The sequence below is a fragment of the Pantherophis guttatus genome, chromosome 2 (genome assembly GCF_059756535.1).
Source record: "Pantherophis guttatus breed Tessera chromosome 2, ASM5975653v1, whole genome shotgun sequence".
In the NCBI taxonomy this organism is placed as follows: Eukaryota; Metazoa; Chordata; class Lepidosauria; order Squamata; family Colubridae; genus Pantherophis; species Pantherophis guttatus.
The window spans coordinates 150028476-150048542 of NC_142064.1; the positions used below are offsets into that span (position 1 = coordinate 150028476).

Below are 20067 nucleotides of genomic sequence, written 5' to 3' on the forward strand. Positions count from 1 at the left end.
TGTGTTGTTTTCTCTCCAATTTAGACATTTACCTGAGTGAATGGTGCTGTTATGAAGTTACGGATCTCCTTGGTTCCCCTATACCTTAGAGTGATGCAGTTAAATACACCTAAATATTCTTTCATTTGTGATTTTACAAAATAATTTAAAAAAAAAAACCACACACACAGGGTAGAGGATCCTTTTGGGGTTCTCTTATTATTATTTTTTATAGTCATTTCATTGACATATGGTCATTAGTGACATTTCAAGAAGGTTAACAGTATCTCTCTCTCTCTCTTTTTTTCCCTAGGCTTTCCTGGGGTTTGCTGTATGGTGTGTACATATTGATTTTGTCCGGTGCATTTGCATTTCTTTTGCAACATTTCTATTTTTACTTGAACAACATTTCTGCATTGTTTGTTCTGTTCTTCCTTTATGGCATATCATGTGTAAGTCCTCCATATTTGTTTTCAGCGTATTTTCCTGCACTGTTGAAATTCATACTAGTTAAACTGCTTCAATGTCTGATTGAACTTTCTCAATATATATTTCTCTTTTTTCTGTAGAATTACTACTTCATTGATTGAATGGGATATTAGTAAAGAAAACGTTTCATATTAAAATGGCCGTTTTCTCTCTTTCAGATATGCTTCTGTTTCATGATGAGTTCACTCCTAAAGAAGGCCAAAACCACTGCCTTTGTTGTCATCCTCCTCAATCTTTGTTTTGGAGTCCTTAGCATCACAGCCTCATACAAGTTAATGCCTTCAGCTTTGGAATTAATTTTGAACATATTCTGCCCATTTGCTTTTGGTGTTGGGCTTTCAAAGGTTGAGTATTACACTGTTTCATTAAAACACCACTCTTTTAAGTAGGGTAGAACATGCCTGATATATGATACAGGTAGTCCTCAACTTACAACAGTTCATTTAGTGAGTGTTCAAAGATACGACGGCATTGAAAAAAGGTTAGGTTTAGGGACTTATGACCTTTTTCACACTTATGAGCATTGCAGCATCTCCATGGTCACGTGATTAAAATTCAGATGCTTGCCAACTGATTCATACTTATGATACACGCGATCCCCTTTTACAATCATCTGACAAGCAAAGTCAATGGGGGAAGCTAGATTCATTCAACAACCATGTTATTAACTTAACAACTGCAATGATTGACTTAACAACTGTGGCAAGAATAGTTGTAAAATGGGGTTAACAAAGGTTTCACTTAGCAACATAAATTTTGGGATCCGTTGTGGTCGTAACTTGAGGACTACCTGTAATGCAGAGATTCTAGCCATCACTCTATCTTTCTATTTCTATTCTGATACATAATCTGTAAAAAAACTCTGGATAAATACAAAATGGCTTTTGATTCCATTCCATTTCATTATTTTATTTCATAGACTGAGTTCATGTTTGCTTAAGTTTCTAGGGGGCGAAAGTTTGATTTGTTAAAGGTTTAATTAGATTCCAAATAGTTCTTCCTCCTTGCCTAGTGTTTATTAATGACAGTGTGGACTTTGTGTTTTCATGCAGGTTTTTCATTTCCAAAAATATGGAAGAGCCTTCAGTTTCTCAGACTTAATGTCTGAATCATTCATTTTATTTTTGCTTTTTGATATTGTTTTATATATGCTGCTGACTTTGTATTTTGACAAGATTGTGCCTGGTAAGCATATTGTGATGCATGTATGATAATTAGCAGACTATCTTTCTACAAGTTGCATTTCAGGTGAACTTCCCTGGAATTGATCATGTAAATCATCACTGCAGTTTGTCTGCAAAAATCTTTGTGAAAAAGGAAGTCCATTATTTCTTTAGATTTATTTGCTTATAGTACATTTTAATTTCCTACATACAATTTGTTCCCTCAAATGTAGATAGTCTGCATTTTGGATCTTTGTTCCCTATTCTATTTTCATCCAAAATCTCTTTAAAAACTCAGTTCAACCAAAATGATACAGTGCCTTAATTCTAACATTCAGGATAAATTTAGAATAGCATAGAGATGCACTCCTTATCAGTGCTAGCCATTGAAAAACAAGCTTTTTGATCATTTTGCAAGGTAGATTTATACTTTTGCACTGGCAGTATCCTTCTCCACTTCCCTGCATATAATTTCTTATAATCATTTATGGAAAATAAGAATTATTTGTTTGGCAAGAAAGCCACTTCTAATTATAAGTCAGTGCTGCCTGAAAGCACTTTGGATTTGTTTGTTTTTAAGTTTGTTGTAATGCTGCAAGCTGTACTACAAGTGAAACTGCCATTCATTACTATTGAAGGATACATGTAGGAAAAGAGCAGGCTGAGATGGAAAGTGGAGTAAAACATGTTACCAGTTTGGACTTATTGTATTGCCACGAGAGACCCAGGTCCAGCCCCCTGTGAATTCCGTTGATTCCTATGTACAGATAGTAATAATAAACTCTTCTGTGCTTTGAACTCAAGGAATGCTCCTGGTCATTTGCACCTGCCAATACATTTCAGAATGTATTCTACCATAATCAAACCTTTCCTTTGATTGGACTGGACTATTCTGGTACTTCTCCTTCAGTGAGCAATCAGGGATTATTTGATTGGTCCACCCAAGTTCTTGATGGATTTTCTTGATTTTCCCAGGGTGTTTAAGGAATTTCCTGAAATTCTGATGGGAAGTTTAATTTGAAGCCTTAGTTACCACTTGTGATGAGCAAGTGACAACAGCCTGGGTAGGATTGTTCCTGAGTAGCCTATGCTGTTCATTGCTCCTGGATGTATGTATGTTTGAGTTGATTTATTGAGTTGCTCCATGAAATGAAGTAGCAGAAGAGATACCAAAAGCACTGTTGTAGAAAGACCAGGCGCAACTGTGATTGAATGCATATATTACCCTGGATTAAGGTTTACAGTCTAGTGATAAGAGAAGCAGTAACATAGCTTTCTCCCCATTCTTATTACCTCTATGGAGTCCTGCTCAGTTAGAGTAGGCACAAGTCCCTCTGGTTCCAATTCTTCTGTCTTTTAAAAAGAAACTTTTAACATTTTTAGTTTTTCAAACAGGAAACTTGGGATCTTGTTTGACTGATGATGGGTGGCTGGAACGTTCTTGCTGGTGTTTGTAAGAATTTACAGTTATTTCAGATGTATGAGAATTTGATGTTCTTTAAAAATATCTTTTAGACAAATATGGGCTGCCTTATCCTCCCTTATTTTTCTTGAAGAAGAACTATTGGTTTAAATCAAGAAAGCGTTACACCAATGGTGTTCCTACAAATGAACAAAGTCATGGAAATATATTCAGCGAAAATATTGAACCTGTGCCTCCTGAATTCAATGGGAAGGAAGCCATTCGGTAAGAGACTAGAAATATGGCATTCAATATTTGGAGCGATCGAAGATATTCTAACAGGACCATACTGTAATTTTCTCTTATTCATAAATCTTTCCTCAACTTGAATGTCTCCATTCAAGACAATCTAACTGTGCATCTTAAGGATCTCCTTCAAAAAAGTAAACTAAAAAAAGAAATATATCACTCCTGAAATCCAAACTGGATTCATGTAATATTTCTAGTGAAATGCCAAAGTTAAGCGTAAGATATAAAATTGCTTCTCCCCACCTGTGCATTGTAAAATCACATTTGTGAGAATAATATATGAGTTAATTAAAAAGTTCAATATTTCCCTTTTTTTAAAAGATTAAATAACATTAAAAAAACATATAAAGTGGAAAAAACAAGCACAGAAGCTTTGAAAGGTAAGATATATTTGCATGTCTTAATTTTTTCCGCTTAATTTTCTTTCCTCAAATTCAAGAAAGATTTGCTCTAACATAGCACTGGTTTTGAATAGCTATGCTGCCTTTTAGTGTGAAATTTAACCCAGGAATCAGTCTGAACAATGCTTTGTGCAGATAGTCCATAGTTGAACGTCCATGATAGCACTTAATGACATTGTTGCAACTTCCTGTCCAAGGATTTTCAAAATTACAAATATCCAAAATGCTGGGAGATTGTTTAAAAAAGGCAGTAGAATCTTATACAAAAATACTATTTTTATATAAGATTTCATATTTTTTCATCTTGTAATATGTTAAATATAAGCACTAATATTTCATGAATATTTTTTGGCTATCCAGAGGGAACCAAAGGTTCATGAGATTTGACTAATTTCACAAAATTCCAGCATTTTAAAACTTTAAAACTTGAGCGGACCCAAGCTTTTAGGTGACATGATATGACAGAATCTGACACCTGAAAAGATTGCTGGCAAACATGTAACTTCCTCTGGAAAAAAAAATCCTGAGGTCCTTTTCAGCGGGTAGTACATAAACTTCATGCAGTTTTTCAAGGTCCATCTGCATCTGTTTTCCTAGAATTTCCATTAGCATCCTAACTGGCAACAGATGCTGAGAGAAAATCACTAAGCTCTTGTAGAGAGGTGCACAACAAATTGTTGGGAAGATATATATAAAGATTCCCAGGCTAGAAGGAAAAATTATCATTAGCTGAAATTTATTACCGGGTTTGGGACAAAAAAATACTGGTTTTGAGATTAAATCCCTGAATGATAAGCAAATATGATTATCCTGATTTGTGAAAGCAAACACGGTTCATTTGTAGACAACTAGAAAATACTTTTCTTTTACTAGGATTGGGAAGATTGGCCAAGGTTTTAAAATGCCCATTTGCAGATAGCGTTTTGAGTTCATGGACTGCCTAGAAACAAGAATCAATTGAGGCACATACTGAACTTGCTCCTTTGCTTATCTCTAAGTCTAAAGTGTCTTTTCATTCTTAGTAAATGTCCTTCAGATCTTTGGCTTGGCTATGTTTTCAAGAGAACAATGGCAGGGCAGTGCTCACTGAAAACAAAAATCAGTTTGGAAAGCAGCTTGCATTCTTCTCTTGAAACTTCATATATCGCTGAACTTTTAGAGCTAACACATATTCTTCTACATTAGGCTTGTCTTTGGATATCTTTGAAGGGCAGATCACTGCAATTCTTGGTCATAATGGAGCAGGAAAAACGACATTACTAAACATCCTCGGTGGACTTTCTAAGCCAACTGATGGTAAGAATTGGACTTTAAGAAGAGGTCAGATCAAGATTAATCCCAACCTAGTTTACATAAAAAGAGTTCATCTGGATCAGACTAGCCACTGAGAATCAATGCAAGCAAGAACAAACTTACCAGTTCTTATTCTTACATGTACTTTGTGAAAATTTACTCTTCAACCGTGCTTAGAATTCCCCTCATTATAATTAGGAGAGTGGTTCATAGGTTGTTTGGGGATTTGCTTCTCTGAGAAATAAGGGCTTGTTCTGTCCCCAGGAGTTTTTTTTCATCCAGTGCAGTTTTTCCTCTGGTTTACCAGGGAAGGAGATCTTTTGCTCTTCCCCTGCAAATTCCCTCTCTCCCCAATGTACGCTCCCCAGTGTATGCTCCTCCTTTCACCCCTTTTCTCCTTGTACTGGGAGGAACAGATTCATTAGGGCAGTTCTTAAAGATACTTTCCTAGGTAGAATAACACTCTGGAAACAGTCATTTTGAACATTGGTTTTGTTTTCATACAATGATAGACCATGCATCATTCTCTATTAAAATATTACTAGCTTGCACAGGGTTAAAACTCACCATATACTTTTTTTTTTGGTTAATGTTTACAGGTTCTGCAACCATTTTGGAGTACAATATAGCTGAAAGGGAAGAGATGGAACAAATTAGACAATTTAGTGGTGTGTGTCCACAATTCAATATTCAGTTTGAATATTTAACAGTGAAAGAAAATTTAAAGACATTTGCTAAAATAAAGGGGATACCATTCAGCGATATAGAAAACGAGGTAAGCATATATTCAGAAGAATATAACTGAGTTGAGGTTGAAAAGGATAGCGGAATAGGCAAGAAAGGTACAGAAATGCAACTGCTTTATAGCATTGTCATCAGGATTCTGGAGATCACCTGGGGAAGCAAACCACAGCAGTTCTATCTAGTCAGCAACATCTGCTTTTCAAATACGTTAAGATTCAAATCCTTATAAAATGTATGTATATTGATAGAACGTACTTTAGTTTCCAATCAGCCGAGACTGAAAAACATGCTAGGAAATTTAACAGATTTGAATATCAATGTACACATTGTTATGCTTTATAGGTAGAAAAAATACAGACTCTCTTGGATATCAGTGCCATTCAGAATACACAAGCTAAGAATTTAAGTGGTGGACAAAAACGTAAATTGACTCTGGCGATTACTTTCTTAGGACAACCACAGGTAAAAACCACCCATGGGCAAAAATGTCTATTGCACATATTCTTTCTTCCTTCCTTCCTTCCTTCCTTCCTTCCTTCCTTCCTTCCTTCCTTCCTTCCTTCCTTCCTTCCTTCCTCCCACCCTCCCTCCCTCCCTCCCTCCCCCCTTCTCTTCTCTTCCCTTCCCTTCCCTTCCCTCCATCTCTTTTTTCCTTCCTTGATCTGCATAGGATTATATAAATCCCTAATTTAGATGTGTAATTCCAGACTTTTCTGTATATAAAAGTTGATTCCTTTCTTCTAATAGAAAATAACTATTGGAAGGATAAGGATTTAGAATACCTTTCTCTGGCTTAATTTCTTTGAAAAATACAATTTTATTCTCAAAAGTTTCTTAACACTTGCTTGATCTTTTTCTGAAAAGGGAAATTAACTGGGTTAATTTCATTTTAGTTTCCAAAAATTAAATTTCAAAAGGCTCTGACAATCCCAGCTGAGTTGCCTGATCGGCAGAAGCTTTTTTAAAACACCCCCTGGATATGCAGAAATGGCATAAGACTCTCTCCACTGTCGTGGGAGGACAGTGGAGTCCAGCTTTCCCACATCGTTAAGTTTGCTGCCTTCTGTCCTCAGGACTTTTAGACGCTATGAACCCTGCCAGAGGTCATCCTCACCTCTTCTGTTTGTGAATGTACTCCACCACTGAACTTGTTGCGCTGTGAGACTCCCCCCTCTCGCAGGCCTGGCCCTCCGCGTTATCGAGGGCCTACCTCGATGACGGGTTTTGGAACCCAGAGAGGTGGCATGCCGCAAAGAGGGGGTTGAGGGGTTTTTAATCTAAATTTTAGTTAATCTTTTAATGGATTCCGGGAGGGGGGAGGGTTGGATTAGAAATCGGGCTGTGGGTATGGGGGAAAACCCTCTATGGGTAAGGTTGGGTCTGGCTATGAAGCGCGGTGTGGGAGGTGGGGGGCCTGGGGTTGAGTGGGGGATGGGTCAGAGCTTATCCAGATAGTATTTTTAACATCAATTCTGTAAGTGGGAGGGGCAGATACGGCGGGAACAGGGGGCCATATTGTGTTAGGGGAGTGCGTGCTCGCTGTTTACGAGTGGTAGCGCGCTCCGGCCCCAAAGGCTCCACCCGTTCCCCAGGTTGCCCAGTTCCTCAGGGCCCAGGCCTTCGGCTGATGCTGTGCAATGCCAGGTCTGTAGTAAAGAAGGCCCCACTCATCTGTGATCTCATGCAGGAGGGGGGAGCGGACCTGGCAGGTATTAGGGAGACCTGGTTGGGCCCAGAGGGGGGGGTCCCCCTCATAGAAATGTGCCCACCAGGTTTCCATGCATTTCATCAGCCGAGGCCACAGGGGCGGGGCGGGCGGGTAGCGGTTATTATTAAAGAAGGTCTTAGACCGAGGGAGGCCACTGTCCCTCAGACGGCCGGCTGTGAGTCCCTCCTTGTGAAGTGGGGTCATGGGGTTCAGATGGGTGTGCTGATCATGTACCTGGGTCCCTGCCACGTGGCAACAGCCCTGTCTGAGTTACTCAACGTCATTGCCGCGGTGGCGGTTGATACCCCTAGACTTATGGTCATGGGGGATTTCAACCTGCCATCCGTGGGTGGGACGTCTGAGGTGGCTCGGGAGTTCATGGCTTCCATGACAGCTATGGACCTGACCCAGCTAATTCATGGCCCTACCCACACGGGGGTAAACACGCTGGACTTAGTTTTTGTCTCTGGACAGTGGTTGAGTGATCTTGAGATAGGGGATATAGTCACCGAGCCCTTGTCATGGTCAGATCACTCACTCCTTCACCTAGACCTTCGAACCGCTGCACCCTGCTGCAGGGAGCCGGAGCTGGTAAGATGGTTCCGCCCCAGGCACCTGATGGAACCTGACAGGTTCCAGATGGAGCTTGGGCCATTTCCTGAGGCTCTGGCACATGCCTCGACTGGAGAACTAGTGGCCGCCTGGGATAGGTCGGCCACTGGAGCTCTGGATCGGGTCGTGCCTTTGCGACCTCTGACCAGGCGCCAATCTCACCTGGCTCCCTGGTTCACTGAGGAGCTGAGGGAGATGAAGCGCTGGAAAAGACGCCTAGAGAGCAGTTGGAGGGCCAGCCTTTCCGAATCTGACTGGACACTAGTAAGATCTCATATTAGGAATTACCTAGTGGTGATAAAAGCAGCGAAATGTAACTATTTTACTGCTCTTATTGTGTCATCAGATAATCGCCTGGCCGCCCTGTTTAGGGTGACCCGCTCCTTACTCCACTAGGGAGCGCGGGAGGACCCCTTGGAGGGTAGAGCCAAGGATTTTGTACAGTATCTGTATGACAAATCACTCAGATTCGGGAAGATCTGGACTCTGACTGGGTAGGCTCAGGGGGGATGACTGGGGCAGGTCTTGAAAATGTTATCTGGGATGAGTTTGATCCTGTGACTCCTGATGATGTGGACAGGATTCTGGGGAGACTGAATGTGACCACATGTTTGTTGGACCTGTGTCCCTCCTGGTTAGTGCTGGCTTCCCAGGAGGTGACAGGCTGGCTTCAGGGGATTATAAATGCTTCATTGGGTGAGGGTGACTTCCCCGCCACCTTGAAAGAGGCGGTGGTGAGACCTCTCCTCAAGAAGCCTTCCCTGGATCTGGCAGTGTTGTCGAATTATCGTCCGGTCTCCAACCTTCGCTTTATTGCGAAGGTTGTTGAGTGTGTGGTTGCGCGCCAGTTCCCCCAGCACCTGGATGAAACAGCATATCTGGATCCATTCCAGTCAGGTTTCAGGCCTGGGTACAGCACGGAAACGGCATTGGTCGCATTGGTGGATGATCTCTGGAGAAAAGTAAAAAAAAAAGCCTCTGATGATTGTGCGGCTCGGCTGGGCATGGGGCTGGGGGGTGGGGGGGTGGGGAAGGGATTTTTGCTACCGGTTCTCCGAACCACCCACCTCCATCACTACCAGATCGGGCGATCCGATCCGAACTGGGAGCATTTCACCCCTGCTTCTCATTTAATCATAAAGAATAATTGAACATCTACACTGAATGATATTTCTCAATATTATATATACTTACATATAATATACGGGTAGTCCTCAATTTATGACCCCAATTGAATCCAAATTTCCATTACTAAGCAAAACAGTTATTAAGTGAATTCTTCCCACAATTGTTAAGTGAATCACTACAGTTGTTAAGTTAGTAAAACGGTTGTTAAGCGAATCTGGCTTCCCCATTGACTTTGCTTGTAAGAAGGTTATAAAAGTGATCACATGACCCAGAGACACTGCAACGGTCATAAATATGAGTTAGTTGCCAAGTGCCCAAATATTGATCATGTGACCACAGGAATGCTACAATGGTCATTAAGTGTGAAAAATAGTCATATGCCACTTTTTTCAGTGCCATTGTATCTTTGAATGGTCACTAAACGAACAATTGTAAGTCAAAGACCACCCATGCTGTTTCCTCCTTAGGCTAAACAATATTAAACAGAGTAAAGAAAAAAAAGCCAAAGAAAACAAGGAACAACATAAGAAAAAGAAACGAAATGTAATTCAAACTAATTTTGATCACAACTTGCTGTATTTCTCCATGCTTCTCTGCCCTTGCAAACCATTTGTCACGGTCCTGAGTACGTAATGCTTCCAACCAGTTCAAGACTCTGATACTGTTCCTTTCTCAAAGATCCTATTTATTGAGTACATCATATCGGCACATTCAAATGTAAAGCCAACTCTGAATAATTCCTGTGCTTTGGCATAATTAATTGATAGATACTGGCCACACACACCCCCATTGTGTCACAGGTCACGTTAGCCAATCAAGCAGGTGATGAGCTTCTTAGCACTCCCTCCTGCCAGTGGTGTGTTGCCCCCGGTTTGCACTGGTTCTATAGAACCAGTAGTAAAACCAGCAGGAAGCTCCGCCCACCGACCCCGACATCATCAAAACGCTTCTGCGCATGCCCTGCTGTGAACCAGTAGTAAAGGTAAGTAGAACCCACCCCGACCTCCTGCCATTATTTAGGGCACATTGGGTTAGCCTTGGTTCTCATGTGTCTTATTGTTGTTATATGTGACACTCCAGAGGAAAACATTCTGCATTCCATAAATTCCCCCTCCTCCCCAAGTAAGAAATGAAGCAGAGAAAAGTATGGCTTCAGCTAATGTCATTTCTAGAGTTGACACAATTCTTATTTCTGTCTGTATATAGTACTTCATACATGGTTTTGTCTTACAGTAGTTTTTAAATATTTCACTGTCCTTTTGAGGATATATTATTAGTTCCATCCAACACAGATGTACTACCTTTGAAGTATACAACCTTGAATTTTCTAAACATTCTTTAGTTCAAACCTATTCAGGTTTCTCTAAATTCAATAACATAATTTCTCTCTCCGATTCATTTCTCAATATGATTGGATCAAAATACATGCTTCTTGTACTTCTCACCTGCAGGTTTTATTACTAGATGAGCCAACTGCAGGATTGGATCCTTATTCTAGACATCAAGTATGGAGTCTCCTAAACGAGCAAAAAGCAGGTCGAGTCATTCTGTTAACTACCCAGTTCATGGATGAAGCTGATATCTTTTCTGGTGAGTAGATCTTCCTATAATAAAGCAATATACAAACATGAAGTAAGAGGCATAGAGGTATATTGTAATGTTACCTCTGTATACATTGTCAGGCCTCTTTCTGCTTCTATTTAGTAGAAGAAAATTCTTTCGAACTGCGTAGACAACTGCTTGATATAGCATCCTAAGCATCTTCACATACTGCATTGCAAATGATCAGTGTTCCATACGTTTGAGGCCCACTTTAGGCATTGTGAAGCCCCAATAAAATGTTGGATGCTAAATCTTCTACTTCTATTTCTAAGAGCCGTGGTGGCCCAGTGGTTAGAATGCAGCATTGCAGGCTAATTCTACCCACAACCAGCAATTCAATCCTAAAGTTGACTCAGCCTTCCATCCTTTCGAAATCAGTAAAATGAGGACCCAGATTGTTGGGGGCAATATGCTGACTCTGTAAATCACTTAGAAAGGGCTGTAAAGCACTGTGAAGTGGTATATAAGTCTCAGTGATGAATTCGATCCGATGGTTTTATTTTCCATACTAAGCTCACTCTTCACTTCTTCTTATCTTCTATCTTCGACAAGTTTGAAGGCTCACCTTCATTCTTTTTTTCTTGCATTCCAACAAGAAAATTCCTTCTTTCCATTCATTTATAGCCCAATGATTGAAGTGTTTTCTCTCAAGGATTTTCATCCAACAGGGTACAGTTTCAGAGTCTAATAATAAAATTACTAAAGTTTTTCATAATTTTATCTTGACTTTCCTACTAAAAAGTATTTTACATTGGGAAGCAAGTTCAATCTCAAGAATTAGGTTGGACTGATTGCAGTTTAGCTGGGACCAGTCAGCGATCATTGTACTGAAGCAGAGACTTGGAATATGGGATATTCAGGTTGCACATGCATTATGTAGGTTTATCCTATTGCAAGGGAACAAATCTGCTGTTACATAGTAATAACAACCAGTTACAATGCATAGGCTTTTCACAAGGAATAATTGATGTCAAAGTAGTATTTGTTGGTTTTCTTTGCTGACTCACTTTTCTACCTAGTGGCGATAAAAGCAGCAAAATGCACCCATTTTGCTGCTCTTATTGCGTCATCAGATAATCGCCCGGCCACCCTGTTTAGGGTGACCCGCTCCCTGCTCCACCAGGAAGCGGGGGAGGACCCCTTGGAGGGAAGAGCCAAGGATTTTGTTCAGTATCTGTATGACAAAATCACTCAGATTCGGGAAGATCTAGACTCTGACTGGGTAGATCCAGCGGAGATGACGGAGGCAGGTCCTGAGAATGTTATCTGGGATGAGTTTGATCCTGTGACCCCTGAGGACATGGACAGGATTCTGGGTAGACTGAACGTGACCACATGTTTGTTGGACCCATGTCCCTCCTGGATAGTGCTGGCTTCCCGGGAGGTGACGCGAGGCTGGCTCCAGGGGATTATAAATGCTTCATTGGGTGAGGGTGTCTTTCCCGCCGTCTTGAAAGAGGCGGTGGTGAGACCTCTCCTCAAGAAGCCTTCCCTGGACCCGGCAGTATTGGCTAACTATTGTCCAGTCTCCAACCTTCGCTTTGTGGCGAAGGTTGTTGAGAGTGTGGTTGTGCGACAGCTCCCCCAGTACCACCCCAGACCACCCCAACAATGCCCTTGAAGTGATGTCCTGGTGCCTGGAGTCGGTACGGATCTGGATGGGGAGAAACAGGCTCAGGCTCAACCTATCCAAAACCGAGTGGCTGTGGTTTCCAACGTCCCAATATAGTCAGGTGGTGCCATTGCTGACTATTGGGGGCGAATCATTGGCCTCCACGGAAAGGGCTCGCAACTTGGGTGTCCTCCTGGATTCACGGCTGTCTTTAGAAGAGCACTTGATGGCTGTGACCAGGAGGATTTTTCATCAGGTTCACCTGATCCGCCAGTTGCATCCCTTTCTAGTTTGGGACTCCTTATGCACGGTCACTCATGCCCTCGTCACCTCCCGTTTGGACTATTGTAACACTCTCTACATGGGGCTCCCCTTGAGGAGCACTCGGAGTCTCCAACTGGTGCAGAGTGCGGCCGTGCGGGTGGTGACGGGAGCGACGTGGTGCTCCCATGTAACGCCTCTCCTGAGCGAGCTGCACTGGCTGCCGGTGGTCTTCCGAGTGCGCTCAAAGGTTTTGGTTATCACCTTTAGAGCGCTCCATGGCTTAGGACCTGGTTATTTACGGGACCGCCTCGTGCCACCAATAGCCTCCCACTGACCAGTGCGCTCCCATAGAGAGGGGCTCCTCCGGGTGCCGTCGGCCAAACAATGTCAACTGGCGGCCCCCAGGGGGAGAGCCTTCTCTGTGGGTGCACCTACTATCTGGAATGAGCTCCCCCCGGAGATACGGAGGATCCCGGATCTGTGTACCTTCCGTCACGCACTCAAGACTTTCCTATTTCATCAAGCTGGCCTGACCTAAGTCTCTCCCCTTTTTAAATGGAAATTTTAAATTTGGTTTTAAATTATTGGGGTTTTAAATTTGTTCAGCCAAATTATTTAATTCGTTTTATTCTATTTTAAATTTTATATTTATATGTTTTTATTCTATGGCTGTTCACCACCCTGAGTCCTTTGGGAGTAGGGCGGTATACAAATTCAATAAAATAAAATAAAATAAATAATAAATAAATAAAATAAAACGCCCTTTAGTTGGCAGTTGGAATTTGGCGTAGAGGGCTTTGTACTGCTAAACAGATAACAACAAAAATGTTATTGCTTGCTGTTTCTCTAGATCGCAAAGCTATTATCTCACACGGCAGCCTGAATTGTGTTGGCTCATCTCTGTTCTTGAAGAAAAAATGGGGAATTGGCTATCATTTAAGGTACTAGAACTATGGCAGCATTGTGTTTTATTTGCTTGGCATGGTAGTTTATTTCCTATCAATCCTATGCAGTCTTGATTAACTTAATTTCATTTAATCTAAAAATAAACAAGTTGACAAATTCAGTAGTTCTGCAAAGACATTTTTACTTTGGAGGAGGAACTGAAAGGCTAATAAATCTGCTATAAATTTAGCAGATAATAATTTTAAATTATTGAAGGGTCAGTTTAATATGTTAATAGCAGATCAAGTGGCAACCAATTTACAATATGCAAAACATAATACTTTTTGTAATGCCAATAAACCAGGCAGGTGGTTGGCATATTTGTTAAGGAAAAAGCAGAAAGCAAGGACAATAGAGAAAATAAAATACAAGGGTAAGGAGGTTTATGAGCAAGAATTGATTAAAAAAGCTTTTTTAGAGTTTTATTCAAGGCTGTATACTGGTGATAAAATTCAAGATATGGATATAGATAGATATCTGCAGAAAGAGAATATTTCTATAACTTCAAAAGAGCAGAGGGATAGTTTAAATCAATTGATAACTTCCGAGGAAATTATGTTTATAATTAAGCAGTTGAAAGTGGGTAAGGCTCCTGGAACGGATGGTTTGACAGCTATTTATTATAAAAGTTTACAGGAGGAAATGGTGGAACCACTGAAGGAATTATTTAATAATATACAACAGGGAGGAGAGGTACCTCCAACTTGGAAGACAGCATTTATTTCGCTGATCCCAAAAGAAGGGCAAGACTATACAGATCCTAAAAATTACAGACCGATTTCACTTTAAAATACAGACTATATTTTTGCTAAAATTTTAGCAAACAGATTAATGACAGTTATGCAGCAAGTGATTCATCATGATCAAACTGGTTTTATAAATGGAAGACAAATGAAAAGTAATGTAAGGCAAATTGTTAATTTATTAGAGTATTTGGGAAGGAACAACCAGGTCCCCGCAGTGCTAGTTTTTTTGGATGCTGAAAAAGCTTTTGATAGATTGAATTGGCAATTTTTATTAAAATTAATAGAAAGGATGCAACTTGGAGAACATTTTATACAATCTATTAAGGCAATATATCAAAAACAAACAGTGCAAATAATAATCAATGGTGGTTTAACAGATAATTTTAATATAGAAAAAGGAACAAGGCAAGGCTGTCCCTTGTCTCCGTTATTGTTTATTTTGACGCTGGAAATTTTATTAAATAAAATATGTGAGATTGATATAATAAAGGGAATTAGAATTAGACAGTTTGAATATAAGCTACGAGCATTTGCGGATGACCTGGTTGTTACCTTAGCCCAACTGGTGCAATCAATTACAGCCTTGATGGATGTAATCCGTTCATATGGACAAGTATCTGGTTTTAAAATAAATACAGCTAAAACAAAGATAATAGTTAAAAACATGGACAGAAGCCAGAAAGAAGAGATAGAAAGGTTAACAGGATTTGAAATAGTTAAGAAGGTTAAATATTTAGGGGTTTATATTATGACTGCAAATACGAAATTATAACAATATAATTATGAACCGTTATGGCAAAAAATACAGAAAGAGATGGAAAATTGGAACAAATTGCAACTGTCTTTGCTGGGTAGGATAACCGCTGTAAAAATGAATATCTTACCAAGATTTTTATTTCTTTTTCAAATGATACCTATACTTAAAAAAGATGAAAATTTGAAGGAATGGCAGAAGGGCATAAACAAGTTTGTGTGGGCAGGGAAGAAACCACGAGTTAATCAAAAGATAATGCAAGACACCCGAGAAAGAGGTGGTCTTAAAATGCCCAATTTAAGACTGTATTACAAAGCTGCTACCCTCTCAACAATTACAGATTGGATAAATTTAACGGAGGAAAAGATATTGAATATTGAAGGATATGGTCTGGTCTATGGCTGGCATGCTTATTTATTGTATGACAAGAAAGTACATAAGACTTTTAAAAGTCATATATTAAGAAATGCTCTACTGCGTGTCTGGAAAAAGTATAAATATAAACTAAAAGATGAGTTACCAATATGGACAGTACCCAGACACGCGATAGAGAATATAAATTTGGAGCAAAAGCAAGATAAACGGGTCAGTCCATTTGATGAAAAAGCCATGTCTTCAGTTTGCGGCGGAAGGAGAGGAGGTCGGGGGCTGTCCTAAACCCGGTGGCCAAACCGTTCCAGAGGGTTGGCGCTCCCACAGAGAACGCTCTCCCCTGGCGGCCGCCAGCTGACATTGTCTGACTGACGGTACCCTGAGGAGGCCCGCTCTGTGAGAGCGCACAGGATGATGGGAGGATGGCAGAAGATGGTCCTGCAAGTACCCCAGGCCTAAGCCATGTAGGGCTTTATAGGTGAGCACCAGCACCTTGAAATGAACCCGGAGGACCACCGGCAGCCAGTGCAACTCGCACAGGAGAGGTGTTACATGGGAGTATTGAGAGGCTCCCATAACAACCCATGCCGCTGCATTCTGGATTAGCTGAAGCCTCCGGGTGCATCCCAAAGGCAGCCCCATGTAGAGGGCGTTACAGTAATCCAACTGAGAAGTAACAAGCGCATGAGTGACCGTGGCGAGGGCATCCCGGTCTAGGAAAGGGAGCAACTGGCACACCAGTCGTACCTGTGTGAAAGCCCCCCTGGTTAAGGCTGTCAAGTGATCTTCTAAAGACAGCCATGAATCCAGGAGGACACCCAGATTGCAAACCCTTTCAGAGGGAATAAGTACCTCCCCTCCTATCACGAGTGATGGAATCACTAGATCCTGAGATGCCGGCATCCACAGTCACTCGGTCTTGGATGGGTTGAGTCTGAGTCTGTTTCTTCTCATCCAGGCCTGCACCACTTCCAGGCAGCGGGATATCACGGAAAGGGCATCCCCAGGGTGGTCTGGGGTGGAGATATAAAACTGAGTATCATCAGCATATTGATGATACCTCACCCCAAAACCACAAATGATCTCACCCACCGGCTTCATATAGATGTTAAAGAGCAGGGGGGAGAGAACCGACCCCTGAGGCACCCCACATGTGAGGGGCCTCGGGGAGGATCTCTGTCCCCCTGCCCATACAAACTGCGAGTGACCCAAGAGGTAAGAGGAGAACCACCGTAAAACAGTGCCTCCTATCACAAGCCCCCCGAGTCGCTGCAGCAGGATACCATGGTCGATGGTATCAAAAGCCGCTGAGAGGTCAAGTAGGACCAGGATGGAGGAACAGCCCTCATCCCGGGCCCGCCAGAGATCATTCACCAGGGCGACCAATGCCGTTTCCATGCTGTGACCGCGCCTGAAACCTGATTGGTATGGGTCAAGGTAGTCCGTTTCTTCCAGGAATTGAGGGAATTGCTGTGCCACCACGGACTCGACAACCTTTGCTATAAAGCGAAGGTTGGAGACTGGACGATAGTTCTTAAGGGAGTCTGGATCCAGGGTAGGCTTCTTAAGGAGGGGTTGAACCACTGCCTCTTTAAACCCTTCCTTTAAAGAAGCATTGACAACAGCCTGGATCCAGCCTCCAGTCACCTCTCTGGCTGCAGAAACAAGCCAGAGGGTCCAATAAAAGGGTCCAATAAAAATGAAGACCATGCATTCAAGGATTTATTGGAAAAAAAATGTAATTTTTGCTGCCTACCTGAATGTTTGTTTAATATGAACAGGATGCATATAAATGAAACTTGTGATTCTGAAAGAACGACATCACTGGTTAAGCACTACATTCCTTCTGTGAAATTATCAGGACAACATGAAAATGAGCTGACATACATCCTGCCTTCAGAACACGTGAATAAATTTCCAGGTAATTATCAAGTAAATAAAAATGAATTTAGTTACTCTTTTCTGAAAAAAGCCCATATAGTTGAATTAATTTAACTTGCTTTCTATTATATGCCAGGGGGCCTATGTAAATTTATGATGGACTCTTACAATAGAATAAAAGAATTGGAAAGGACCTTAGAGTTTTTCTAATCCAACCTGCTCAATCCTAATCCTAATCTTAATCCTGCTCAAGCAGGAAACCCTATATCATTTCAGGCTGTCCAATCTCTCTTAAAAACCTCCAGCGATGGAGCACCCACAATTTCTGAAGGCAACCAATTCTACACATTCTCACCAATTTCTTTTTATTTCTAGGTTGGATCCCTCCTTCATAAGATTCCATTTATTGCTTCTTGCCCTGCCTTCAGGTGCTTTGGCGAATAGCTTGACTCCCTCTTCTTTGTGGCAGTACCTTCGACCTTAATTTAAAACCTTATTTTAATTTAGAAGGACAAATCAAAGTCATGATGTGATTTGTTTTTGTCTAATTAGATTTGTTCAATGAAATCGATCAACAGAGAGATCTAGGAGTAATTGACTATGGAGTTACGATGACAACTCTGGAAGATGTCTTCTTGAAATTAGAAGGAAATGAAAAAAATTGCGACGGTAAAGTATTTGGAATATCTTCTGCTGGAGGTACTTTAGGGTAATAATTGAAGAGATATAGCAAAGAGTGCAATGAAGAGATTTGGGTGTGAGAATCTAGAAGGGAGTAGGGAGGGATGAAGGTCAGAAAATGAAGACTTTCTTCAACTGAAATAAGCATACTAATTCCACTTTGAAAATTATCTTAGATTATGAAGGGGAAGAAGAAGAACCAGGAAAGGACGAAATGGAACAGGATCTGCTGTTACTGTCAGAGATGGAAAAAGTGACTGTGAAGGGCTTAGAACTCTGGAGACGACAAGTTTGTGCCATTGCAAGAATGCACTTTTTAAACCTCAAGAGGGAACGCAAAATCTGGGGAGGCCTGTGAGTGATTTATTAATTATATTTGAAGCAATCTTCTGATGGAATAAGGCCAAAAATAAATACTTTGATTGACATTAAAATTTGCCTTCATGAATTGTGAACAAAATAAAGGTCTCTTTCCCTCCCCTCCTCTTTCTTTTCTCTCTCTCCTCTCTTCTTCTCCCTCCCTCCCTCCCTCATTCTCCCTCTCCCCATCTCCCGCCCTGTCTCTTAATGATCATTAAAGGGTCCAAGGATATAAAATATTTATTCTCCAAGGATGGAGACAAATTATGATCTCAGAGAGAGGGCATGGATGATCCTCTGTTATCCTCTGTGCAAACAAATACATAAACACCTAAAACAGATTTAGCTATACTCCTATTTTACTCTGAAAATATCACATTTTGTCAATGGAGTTTTTGACCCTGTCCATGTTACTCGTTGATTAATTATAAATTTTATTAGAAACTGCAGCTACTTTTCTTCATATAAAGTTACTATAAAACCATAAAATATATAAAATTATGGGTTGGGGAAAACCTGCTTTGTTTTGTATTACCAGGATTCCATTGGCTTCATATACAGTAAATTATTTTGTTTAATTAAGATATTTAAATAGATAGAGCTGCGATTTTTCCCCCCTCAGCGGTTCTAAACTTAAAGGACTTAATGAAGATCACTTTTCCTCTAAATAATGTTGCTCTCACTATGCCTACCTTAATAAATTAAGTAGGATGGTAATGGTTGGATGTTACATCTTTACTATGTTTAATCTTTATTTCTCTTTTGTTACAGTTTACTAATTTCTGGAATCATTATAGTACCTTATATAGTTAAAATTGCTTCCTCTGGTGTCTCATTGACCATGCATTATGCAGAGCTTCATCCTGGGTTATACTTTCAGCCAGGAAAATGGAATTTCAAGGAAAACTCTGGACTTCTGATCCTTAACAACACAGGTAAGGGTAAGGAATATGTTCTTTTTTTCATAGTATTTATATTACAAATTACAAACACAATAATAAAAACTAATAAGAAATAAACAAAAGAAAAGAAACAATAGAAAAAAAATTCACCATCTATTGAAGTACAACAAATGTTCTTTTCTTCCTATGTCCCATTCTTCATCCTGTGCCATATCCGTCATCGGATGTTGACGATCATGCTGGCAATCCTGTTACTAAATTTTGTCTAAACCAGTTCCTTAGATTTTGATATATCCCATATTTTATCTATAGACAAATCCTTAAAACCTTGTTTCAGTCCCATAAAACTCCATTAAGGGTTATCAGAGATAATAACATATTTTAACCGTTTTATATTTCTTCCTTTTACTTCTACCCATCTTGAACTTTTTAGTCCCTTCAAGTAAGGTCCTAGACCTTCATTTTTTTTACATTTTTCTTTGTCCCTTCTCACAAAATTTTTCAAAGCTTTAACAAGCCTCTTTTGTAAATCCAATATATGAAAATTATTCAAGTCACTCTTTTGCTTTATTTATACAGTGCTTTTATTTATTAAGATACTTGCCAGTTTCTTTTCTATGTCCAGTATGACATATTTTTCTTATCATTTTTGTATCCGATTGTTTTTAAATAAACATTCAAATCAGTGTCAGTTTTGCCAGATAAAATTTGTTCCTCTTC

At 40.4% G+C, this 20067-nt stretch overlaps 1 protein-coding gene across 1 annotated transcript in view; it reads left to right on the top strand.

The window, feature by feature from the left end:
• Positions 1-20067, top strand: part of LOC117662940 (ATP-binding cassette sub-family A member 10-like) — a 52099-nt gene that overhangs the window by 2871 nt on the left and 29161 nt on the right. The window contains exons 3-17 of the mRNA XM_087885152.1: positions 293-431; positions 627-812; positions 1521-1653; positions 3147-3318; positions 3664-3722; positions 4929-5039; positions 5636-5811; positions 6123-6242; positions 10680-10818; positions 13557-13651; positions 16482-16531; positions 17134-17444; positions 17957-18103; positions 18262-18439; positions 19217-19380. Coding sequence (XP_087741278.1) covers positions 293-431; positions 627-812; positions 1521-1653; positions 3147-3318; positions 3664-3722; positions 4929-5039; positions 5636-5811; positions 6123-6242; positions 10680-10818; positions 13557-13651; positions 16482-16531; positions 17134-17444; positions 17957-18103; positions 18262-18439; positions 19217-19380 — 2180 coding nt within the window. The remainder of the gene's footprint in view (positions 1-292; positions 432-626; positions 813-1520; positions 1654-3146; positions 3319-3663; positions 3723-4928; positions 5040-5635; positions 5812-6122; positions 6243-10679; positions 10819-13556; positions 13652-16481; positions 16532-17133; positions 17445-17956; positions 18104-18261; positions 18440-19216; positions 19381-20067) is intronic.